General features: G+C 41.5%; 1 protein-coding gene and 1 long non-coding RNA gene across 5 annotated transcripts in view; one reads left to right on the top strand and one right to left on the bottom strand.

Annotated features, from left to right (window-relative positions):
- LOC117869219 overlaps positions 1-11,527 on the top strand; it is a 20,722-nt gene that overhangs the window by 8,136 nt on the left and 1,059 nt on the right. The gene's annotated exons all lie outside the window — the stretch shown is intronic.
- Positions 7,996-11,527, bottom strand: part of ADGRG2 (adhesion G protein-coupled receptor G2) — a 97,916-nt gene continuing 94,384 nt past the window's right edge. For all 4 annotated transcript variants that reach the window (XM_034755774.1, XM_034755783.1, XM_034755793.1 and 1 more), the window contains one exon: positions 7,996-9,468. In XM_034755774.1, coding sequence (XP_034611665.1) covers positions 9,284-9,468 — 185 coding nt within the window. In that variant the 3' untranslated portion in view covers positions 7,996-9,283. The remainder of the gene's footprint in view (positions 9,469-11,527) is intronic.

Below are 11,527 nucleotides of genomic sequence, written 5' to 3'. Positions count from 1 at the left end.
GCTGTGGAGCTGGTACCATCAGTGGGAAGTTGTTTTATTCTCACTACTTCTTAACCCAGAAAAAGGAGGATGGAGACCTATTCTAGACCTCAGACAATTCAACAAATTTGTAAGGGTCCAATGGTTCAGGATGGTCACTTTAGCAATAACAACACCAGCACTGGAACAGGGGGACTGATCCTTGGCCCTTTACCTCCAAGACACCTATTTTCATATAACCATACATCCCACTCACAGGAGGTTCCTCAGATTTACTCTGGGAACAGAACATTAGCAATACAAAGTTCTATCTTTTGGCCTTTTGACAGCACCATTGGTGTTTTCCAAAATGTTTGTGGTAATGATGGCACACCTCCGCAAGCAGGGAGATAACCCATCCAATCACAGATTCTCCTCAGTTACTGCACCATGGTGAGTAACCTTCTCTTCCCTTGTGTCTGTCTAGTGATGGATGCTAGAGATGGCTTCTGTCCTTGCTTATATCTTCCAAAGTTCAATTAACTTGTTTCAAGAGGCAGGGGGACCTCATGCTGTTCTTCTCATCCTGTGGGCCTCCCATCCCCCTGAATGATTTCTACATAAATGGGGCTTCCATTGTTTTTTATTCCACAGTGCTTAATTTACACAGGAGACACGTAGATAGCAGTAAGAAGAAGAACAGGAGTACTTGTGGCACCTTAGAGACTAACAGATTTATTAGAGCATAAGCTTTCGTGGACTACAGCCCACTTCTTCTATATGCATCCGAAGAAGTGGGCTGTAGTCCACGAAAGCTTATGCTCTAATAAATTTGTTAGTCTCTAAGGTGCCACAAGTACTCCTGTTCTTCTTCTTACTGCTATCTACGTGTCTCCTGTGTAAATTAAGCACTGTGGAATAAAAAACAATGGAAGCCCCATTTATGTAGAAATCATTCAGGGGGATGGGAGGCCCACAGGATGAGAAGAACAGCATGAGGTCCCCCTGCCTCTTGAAACAAGTTAATTGAACTTTGGAAGATATAAGCAAGGACAGAAGCCATCTCTAGCATCCATCACTAGACAGACACAAGGGAAGAGAAGGTTACTCACCATGGTGCAGTAACTGAGGAGAATCTGTGATTGGATGGGTTATCTCCCTGCTTGCGGAGGTGTGCCATCATTACCACAAACATTTTGGAAAACACCAATGGTGCTGTCAAAAGGCCAAAAGATAGAACTTTGTATTGCTAATGTTCTGTTCCCAGAGTAAATCTGAGGAACCTCCTGTGAGTGGGATGTATGGTTATATGAAAATAGGTGTCTTGGAGGTAAAGGGCCAAGGATCAGTCCCCCTGTTCCAGTGCTGGTGTTGTTATTGCTAAAGTGACCATCCTGAACCATTGGACCCTTACAAATTTGTTGAATTGTCTGAGGTCTAGAATAGGTCTCCATCCTCCTTTTTCTGGGTTAAGAAGTAGTGAGAATAAAACAACTTCCCACTGATGGTACCAGCTCCACAGCACCCAGATTTAGGAGGTGGTTTACTTCTTACCATAAAAGATGTTTGTGAGAGGGGTTCTTGAAGGGGAGGGAGTGGGGGGGAGGGAGGGAAGAAGGAGAGGGGGGGATGGAGGTGAATCAAATAGCCTGTGTGGATTATTTCTAGAACCCATTTGTTTGTGGTGATGGATTTCCGCGCCGAATAGAAAGGAGTCAAACAATGTCCAAAATGGAGATGGTTAGTGATGGTGTCAGCACTGAGGAATGGGGGAGGTCTCTCAGGCCCTTGATTAAACCCTCAAAATTGTTGTTTTGCAGAGGATTGCTGGGACACCAATGGTTGAGCTGGAGGTGGTCGATACTTTGGAAGTCTCTGTCTGAGCTTTTGTGTGTCATATTGCCTCTGTTGTTGGGTGTATGGGGCAGACCTTGTACGCTGGGTGGGATAGTATTTACCCTGTTTTTTACTTGATACAGGTGTGTATATCCCAAGGGGATGAAGGGTCACCTAAGTGTACTTCAAGGTGTGGAGGGACTTGTCAGTCTTTGCTGCAGACAGCTTCTGGCCATCAAAAGGGAGGTCTTCCATGGTGGGAACTGGACAGGTTGAAGCCATGAAGCTCAGCACATAACCATGGTATTGGCTGTGGAGAGTGCTGCCATGTCTGCTGCATGTAAAGACGCTGTAAGGAAGTCCTGGCTAGGAGATGGCCCTCCGGGATGATGGCTTTAAATTGGTCTCTTTTGTCCTATGGTATGTAGTCAATAAAGTCCATCAGTTTGGAATAATTTGTGTGATCATATTTCGCCATCAGTGCAGCATAATTGGCAATCCAAAATTGAAGAATGGCTGATGAATAGATCCAACTGTTTCCATTCTTTGTCATATGGGGTGGATCTGGGTTGGTGTTGTCTGCCTCGTTAATTGACGACATCAACCTCTAAGGAGTTTTATGCGGGGCAAGAAAATAAAAAGTCCATCCATCCCCTTTGAGGGGACATAATATTTTTTATCCACTCTCTTGCAAGTAGACAGTATTGTTGCCAGGGTCTGCCATATGTTTGTAGCCGGTTCCATAAGTGCCTCGTTTATTGGAAGTGCAATTTTCGATGGAGATGAAGTTTGGAGAATGTCGAGTAATGTATGTTGGAACTCTCAGACTTCCTCTAGAGGGATCTCTAGGCGATTCTTTTGAAGAGCTCCTGGAAATGTTTGAAATCATCTGCGGCTGTGGGTGGTGGGGGCATTATGGCCTCGTCTGGGGAAAAGGAGGAAATGTTGACTGGTGGTGTCGTTTCTTGTTTCAGGGCCTCCTCCTGTTCTTCAAAGCTTTCCTCAGGGTGCTCTGATGGTGCAGCCACTGAAAGTAGTGGGGGAGATCTAATCCTCTCCCTGTAGGAGCTTGGGGACCAGGGTACTGTTTCCTGTATGCCCCTCAGTAGGACCAACGCATGGGGAATGGCATAGGCATCCATGGGTGGCCATACCAGGTCTGGGTGTCAACCCTATGGTGAGATTTAGGCTGTACAGGTAGGCCTAATGCTGAAGTATGGATGGGAGACAAATGGTGTGATGAAAAAGCACCCTTCTCCTCACTGTCTTCTTCCTTGCTGGAAAATTAAGGGGCCAGAAGTGAGGTGGGTTGACATGGTACCGTGCATACCAGAGATACGTCAGTACCGAAGAGTGGTGATTATGGCGTCGCTGAGATAAATAAGGCTGATGCTCTTTTCCTTGCTTCCTTTTTGGAGGAGTGAGCCTTCCTCTGTGAGGAGGGTGAAAGTTGTCTTTCAGAAGGGGTCGTAGGAGACTGTTGTCAGGGGTGTCTACTGTCTGGGATCGAATGCTGATCACAGAGACTTCTCCATCTGGATAAGTTTAAGACCTAGGCCTCTGGCCTTCCTGGCCTGAGACTTTTAGTTGTTTCAGTGAGAGCACTTTTGTGGGACATGTGCCTCACCTAGACACTGGACGTACTGCGAGTGTCTGTCTGAGACCAGGATCGCCTCCTGGCAGGAAAGGATATGCTTGAAGTCCATCAAATTGTAGCAGTTCAGCCCTAAGGGTGAACACAAACTATTCTAAGGGGTATTCAAACTTGGAGGGAAAAGGAAGGAAAAAAATTTTTTGAATGAAAGAAATAGGGAGAAAGGGATAACTAAATCTAACTAGCAAACTAAAAGACTATTCTAATCCTAAAGATAAATATTGATTTTAACACTGCTGGGAGCTTCGTCTCAGCCCAAGGGTGGTTGAGAAGGAAATGGGGGGTGGGGAGTCTAGTCGCGCTGCGCTAGATAGGCGCCGATAACGGTGCGAGATGGGGAGAGTGAATGCGCAACTCAGATGAGCTTTTGTTGCTGAGATTCTCTGACTAAAGGCGCCAGGACACACATTCACCTGAAGTGGAGCACCCACAGGGACATTCCTTGAAGAAGAACAGTGCTTTTGCAAGCTGAGGAAGATGGGTCCTTCAACCAAGGAGGGGCTGAAGTCTCTAGAACTGAATATTGGTGGGAGACTTGCTTACATAAAGATCTTTCACCTAAGAAGACAAGGGAAGCGAGCACCTTATACTTCTGTGGAAAGTCCTGATGGAGGGAAAGTAAGCCATAGCTGGGAAGAAGGAAGATAGGTGAGAGAAACCATCACAAAGCCTGTGTCTTGCTAGGTTAAGTTTTAGACTTTTAGACGATTTTCACTTTTATTTGCTTGTAAACTTTTAAGAACATAGGAACAGCCGTACTGGGTTAGACCAAAGGTCCATCCAGCCCCAGTATCCTGTCTACTGACAGTGGCCAATGCCAGGTGCCCCAGAGGGAGTGAATCTAACAGGTAATGGTCAAGTGATCTCTCTCCTGCCGTCCATCACCACCCTCTGACAAACAGACGCTAGGGACACCATTCCTTACCCATCCTGGCTAATAGCCATTAATGGACTCAACCTCCATGAATTTGTCCAGTTCTCTTTTAAATGCTGTTATAGTGCTAGCCTTCACAACCGCCTCAGGCAAGGAGTTCCACAAGTTGACTGCGCGCTGTATGAAGAAGAACTTCCTTTTATTTGTTTTAAACCTGCTGCCCATTAATTTCATTTGGTGGCCCCTAGTTCTTACATTATGGGAACAAGTAAATAACTTTTCCTTATTCACTTTCTCCACACCACTCAAGATTTTATATACCTCTATCATATCCCCCCTTAGTCTCCTCTTTTCCAAGCTGAAAAGTCCTAGCCTCTTTAATCTCTCCTCATATGGGACCCGTTCCAAACCCCTAATCATTTTAGTTGCCCTTCTCTGAACCTTTTCTAATGCCAGTATATCCTTTTTGAGATGAGGAGACCACATCTGTACGCAGTATTCAAGATGTGGGCGTACCATGGATTTATATAAGGGCAATAAGATATTCTCCGTCTCATTCTCTTTTTAATAATTCCTAACATCCTGTTTGCTTTTTTGACTTTTTTCCTAACTTTATTCCTTCTTACTCAGCATTACTTAACCTATGCCCTATTGTTAATAAATTTATTTTATTTTACTATAAACCAACTCAGTGAGGTGTTTTAAGGGAAGGGTGTACTCACCCCAGTTAAGTTAATAAGTTGTGTCATGTTTTTGTGTCTTTAAAGGAACAAATGAACCATATTATTTCTCTGAACTGTCCAGGACAGTTCCGGACACTTCAGGGCACATGGTTTTGGGAAAATACAGGGTGTGTGTTGGGGTCACCCTGCAAGTAGTAACCAAAGCTGGTTGAAGCCAGTGTGGGGCTATGGCTGTAGACAGGCTGCTGGGGTCAGAACTGCTGAACCAGGGCTGTTTAGCACACAGACATTTTGGGTGTGACCTGCATGCTGGTAGTGTTGTGAGCGGCCCAGCTTGGGAGCTACAATAGCAAAGAATTGTGAGGCACCCAAGTTACAGGGAAGATGGTGACACAATCCCTCACTGGTCTGGATTGAATTCCCAAACCCTAATAAGGCCATCACGGTATTTGTCAGTAATAGGTCATGCAAACCCTAAACAGTATAAATAGTATTTTGGCAACAGCTACCTACCAAGATAGTAGCAGAGACTAAAAGAGTTCTAGGTTTTCTTTCTCTTCCCCTCCCTCTTTTCCTGCTTACTGCAACTCACCAGCTGTCTGTCTTCAGTTGCGATGCTTTCACCTACACAGCTACCTCTCCCCTACTTAGCAGACTGGCAGCAGAAGCAGGCATTTCTAACTCTTCCCCTCTCTCTTCCCTCCCGCCCCCCAGCCACTTGCCCACTTCTATAAGACACAGGCATTGGCAATACAACAAGCAGTGTCTTACTGGGCATTGTAACATGTTTTCTAATCATCTTGACTTCAATAGCAAGCAATTTTTTCTTTGGACTTTGTGAAGACATAACAAACAGTCCAAGGAAAGTGTTTCTCTCTGCCAATTCAGTAGACTCCCAGCCAAGAAGCCCTGGTGGATGGCCTTTCATCCCTGTTTAGAAGAAATTCTGATTAGCAGAAGATGCCATTTAAGTAGCAATGCTATTGTTGGGAGAACTGGAGAGTCCAGCATGTTCTTGGACAGGCACACATCTGAAGTGGTTGTATAAGTGCAAATGATTAGTAATTTGTATTACTTAAAACTTTGATTAATACATCCCTAAAATGTTTAAGCAATGTACTGGCATCTAACACGCTTTCTGTGAGGCAGTATGAGACCTTTCAGATGAAAATTTAAACAGAACATCTCTTTACCCACTACCAAATGAGTTCTTACAAAGGTGGTTATACAAGCATTTTTCTCAAGTGGGGTAATAGGGGGAGGTTGTTCACTGAGATAAAGTGATACGGTATATTGGACAATATTATGTGAAAATGGTAGACATTTGAATCCAAGCTATAGATTTTACTCTATCTAACATTATTATCCAAAAGCATTATTATATATGAGAGATGTTTAATTATTTTAATAGAGAGGGGGTATGTAGGTGATAACTCTTATGAGCAAGAAATCAAATGAAAAGAATGAAAAATGCAAGGAGAACATACTGGATGCAAAAATAAAACCAAGTTCAGAATCCAAGCAGTTTAATGGTGGTGTAACATGCTTTTTTGCAGGGAATCAGAATACTGGACAGAAACATAGCCGTTTGGCACTTCTCACACCATGTTCTCGCCTCCAACAGACTCATAGGGTGGCACTCACCAGCTCTGGGTGGGTTCATGTTCAAACCTCCTCTATGAAGAGTAGGGCTGCTAAAACCATGAAAGGTGGAACCTAAACAAATATAGAGGGCCTGATAGAATTTCCTCCTATAGGACAGGTAGCCTGGATCATATTATTCTGAGAAATGTAAATAGATAATTTATACGTGCATATTATCTAAATGAAATAAATTCCATAGCTCATGCCCATTACTTACTACAAATTTATTTATTTTTTACATTTGAAAATATAAAATTATGTGGTTTTCTTGTATTTATAAGAAACAGTGCAAAGGCCCCTAAGCCAAATAGCTAAAGCATTAACTGAAATGCATGCCTAGATTATTAGTGTTTGTATTGTGGTACCATGATCATTCTTATATCTGGTTCACAACTCTCACAACAACAGTTACAACTCTTGTGGGTAAATAGAACAAATGTTTTAAATTGTCACTATATACAAATGTGCTCAGGGCAGTCTCAGAAATAGGTGACAAACAGAACCCATGTATTGTATCAATACAGAAGGATTTGACATTTGTGAGAATGTTAAGAGTTCAAATTGTTGCATTGCAACAGAGTCCAAAGTAGGAGGCAATACCAATGCTCACCACTCTAGAACAGTGTTTCCAGGGTTCCCCAGGGAATGCTGCAAGTGCACCAACCTCGGAGGAAGTACAGCATTTGTTCCTCCTTTGAAGGGGGCCAGCATAACCCAGCCCCCTAGTAATCTCCTTCAGAGGGGCTGGTACTACTGTGGGTACTAGCTGGTAGCAGTCTTTGCACTCCTGGACCCAAGGACTCCAGCTACACTCAGACCTTGTGCAAGAACATAAGGAGGAAGGCGGCATTCTCTATCTATTATGAGATATTATGCATATAGCGTCTAATCCTGCTGTCCTTATTCAGGCAAATATAAGAATGGCCATACTGGGTCAAACCAATGGTCCATCTTGCCCAGCATCCTGTCTTCTGACAATGGCTAGTTCCAAATGCTTCAGAGGAAATGAACACAACAGGGTACTTTATCAAGTGATCCATCCCATCATCCAGTCGCAGCTTCTGGCAGTTAGAGGTTTACGAATACCCACAGCATGGGGTTGTGTCCCTGACCATCTCGGCTAATAGCCATTGATGGACCTGTCCTCAATGAACTTATCTAATTCTTTTTTGAACCACATTATAGTTCTGATCTTCACAACATCCCATGGCAATGAGTTCCACAGGTTGACTCTGTGTTGTGTCCTGTTGTTTGTTTTAAACCTGTTGCCTATCAATTTCATTGGGTGACCCATGGTTCTCATGTTATGTGAAGGAGTAAATACTTCCTTATTCACTTTCTCCACACCATTTACGATTTTATAGACCTATCATATCCCCGCTTAGTCATCTCTTTTCCAAGCTGAAAAGTCCCAGTCTTTTTAGTCTCTCCTCATAAACGCTCATTGCAGATCATTAGAAGTTTTAGTTGAGTAGGTAACAAGTAAACACTGAGTAAGGACCTCAGGATTTGACTGTCAGCAGAGACCAAAAACAAATAGAAACCTGGATGTGAGAGAAACTGATCTTTTATACAATTTAATAATGAAACAAACACTTGGCTTGGCTACTAAATAATAACTACTGTTTTTTTAATGACAATTTTTTTTTAAATATTGCAGTTGCAAACTGGCCGCGTATTTATTTCTGTTACGACCACTAGGAGTGAAATCATGTCCCCACTGAAATCAATGGCAAAACTCCGATTGACTTCAGTGGGGCCAGGATTTCACTCCAAGAATATAGCTAGTAGCCTATTGCCTACTTTATCCATCACTCCCTCCTGTGGAGTTTTATCCCTTGATAAGACACCCATGCACTGTATTCCTGGGTCCCAGTCAGTGGTTCTATAGTGACAGTGTTCATATTTACAGTACTGTGTCTTGTGAACATCTTCACACTGTAACCACTGTAAATTATTTCACATACTTAACAAATTACCTATAAATATAGAATGTAGAATGCTTCAGAAGTTAATTGAAATAATCAACTTTAACTACATTCTAACAATAAAGTTAAAACAAAATATCAATTATTTTTCTATACAAAGGAATATTTTTAAATTTATATTACAAGAAATAAATATAAAAAATAGCATAAAAATGCTTAAAGGTGGATATTGTTTTGCTTATTTACAATGCTATAAAATCTGCAACTATAATCTTAAAAATGTTGTAGTAGACAATTTGAAACTAACTAACATTTTGAAAGATAATTTAGAATCTTGTTTAAGTGTAACTTCTAGTTACCTACATTTACAATACTATGTATTGTATTCAGATATACAAATTGTAGTTATACTGAGAAAATAAGAGTCTAAAAGCAAACCTTCCTTTAAGCCTGGGGGGGGGGTGGGGGGGGGAGAATGGAAAATCAAATTGGAAATTGTGCCAATTGTGATGTAGTACCTTGTCAAATAGTAGCAAAGACTTTTTAAACAATTATAACTCTCATTATCAACCCAGTACATGACTGCCTCAAGGCTCCAGTACCGTCTATAAAACAAGGATAAGTTTCTGGTCTTCTCACATTATGTAAAATAGTTAAAGTAAAAATCTGTGTTTTACACTGTAAAACAATGTGCTTTGAAAAAAAATCACATTTGCTTAATAAAATGTAGGCTTCCCCTCTTTGAAGTCCTTCTGAGTGAGACACGGGTTTTTTTGTGGTCTGCGTCATCCTTCTCATGAAATACGAGCTGCTTTCCTGAAAAGTCATGAAGACGCACATCACCGTTCTGTACGTTGAAGGAAACACCGTTCTTCTCACTGGAGACATTACCTGCAAAAATAAAAGCATGGTACAAGTCAGAAATGATTCATAGTGAAGTCACCAAAGACATGCATATTTCTTAAAAATTTCAGTGAGTATACTGAGAACATTCATATTTCATTCTTCTTTGCTCCCTGGAATGAGTTTTAAGTAAGGATTTTTCTGTAATTAATTTGTTATATAATAATTTTCACATGTGGCCTGAGGACAGAATTTGACCTAAACTGTATAGAGCATTACAGAGCGGGCCAAATCCTTCTCACCTTACTCAATTATCTCCCACTGATATCTTGTCCCCATATTAGTAAAACAATATGTGATATAATTTATATATTGATAGTGTCTAATTCCAAAGCACAAACAAAACAAAAGGGAACCAACTGACTTACACCAAAATGAAAAATATATGTGCTAAATTACGTAAGTGCAATGTAGCAGTATATAAAATACAGTATAACAAGAAAATTCAAATAATCAGAATACATCAATTGAGATTAACTACTAGGAACATGGAACCCAGAAAACAATAATTAAAACAATTTTGAATTAAAACTTTAATTTTTTATTTAATGTTTTTTTAAGAGTTTACCTGCTTTGCAAGACAGCTGGAGCACTGAGTTTTACCTCTTTTAAACATGTCTTGTTTGTGGAATTTGCTTTCTTTGAAGCATCTGAAATACAGGCCTTGCACAGTATGCATCCAAACCCATATATGGATAGAAAGTTTGAGTGTTTCTGGTGCCACCACAGCTATGAACAAGTATACTTGCGCTCACTGTGACTTATCAGCTCAGTGGAGCTTCGAGAAAACTTAAAGGGTTCCAGAATTCCTGAAATTCTAAAGAGATCCATACCCAAGGATTTAGGACTCTATCTCCATACATTGCATGCTAGATACTTCAGTTGTATTTTAACGCTTACTCTTTCTTTTGCATTTATTTTGTTTTTCTGATAACAAAATCCAACTCTGTAAACACTTCAAAGTAGAGTTTCTGCAGTCCTTTCTTGTAAAGTAGGCCAACTTGAAAGGGCTGTCAGAAGTGAGATATAGCATACATATGATTTCTAATATTTTATGTAGGCCTTTTAAGGACTGTATTATGTGTTGTATTCAAATGATTTTCAAAGTTCTAGGGTATTTTGCCACAGTTACTATAATTGATTTAATGAATATTAAGTCAAAAGAAAATAACGAATGCATTTTAAAACAAGTTTCCTCCATACATTGTTAGTGAGCCAGAGGAGATGACAAGATATGAAAACAGAACAAAAAGAGGATGTGGGTTGATTGTGATGAAAAATATGATGTTAAGGGAAACAAAAAATGAACAAATTTCCTTTGAGACAGAGTGTTTTGTGTTAAGCAAATATTCAGGAATGGGCTCACAAGCAGAAGTTCAGTGCAATTATTTATGGGGGGAACTGTATTCATTAAAGATAAAAAACATTACTATTAGTATGAGTATTGGCAAAACTTTAAAAAAAAAATAACACTTACGAATAACTTAATCTGAGGTCATAAATCCAGTGCATGAAAATATCCTTCTGACTAACAAAGGAAAAAGAAATTCACAGTTCTGTTTATTTAAGAAGACATCAGAGACTGGTTCAGTGGCCACAAGATGTGCTTCCATGTGAGGGACTGTGGTTTGATCCAGCCAAGACCAGAGCTAGATTAAGACCATCCAGGGGCAGAGGCACAACAGAACACAGGATTCCTCCATTGCTCTGCCCCAAAGAGGCAGGGGCAGCACAATAGGGTTGTATTCTAGTTACCAGGAGTGCCAGCATTGGGGGCTCAGTATTTAACCCAGCAGACAGGGTTTTTCCTGTTTGAGTGGCTGGGCTTGAACTGCTGTTCTCTTCACCTCCTACCACATGGTCTTCTGTTCGGGGAGGTTTTATGTGGAGTATGTCTCTCAGCAGGGCCGGCACCAGGCACCCAAGCACATGCTTGGGGCGGCACCTGATAAGGGGCAGCGGGGGGGACGCTCCAGCTGCGCAGCGCTGGGGGGGGGGCGGGCTCCGGTTGCGTGGGGCTTGGCGCGGGGGCGGCGCTGGAAGGGGG

The sequence above is a fragment of the Trachemys scripta genome, chromosome 1 (assembly GCF_013100865.1).
Source record: "Trachemys scripta elegans isolate TJP31775 chromosome 1, CAS_Tse_1.0, whole genome shotgun sequence".
In the NCBI taxonomy this organism is placed as follows: domain Eukaryota; kingdom Metazoa; phylum Chordata; order Testudines; family Emydidae; genus Trachemys; species Trachemys scripta.
This window is presented reverse-complemented; position numbering and strand designations above follow the sequence as displayed.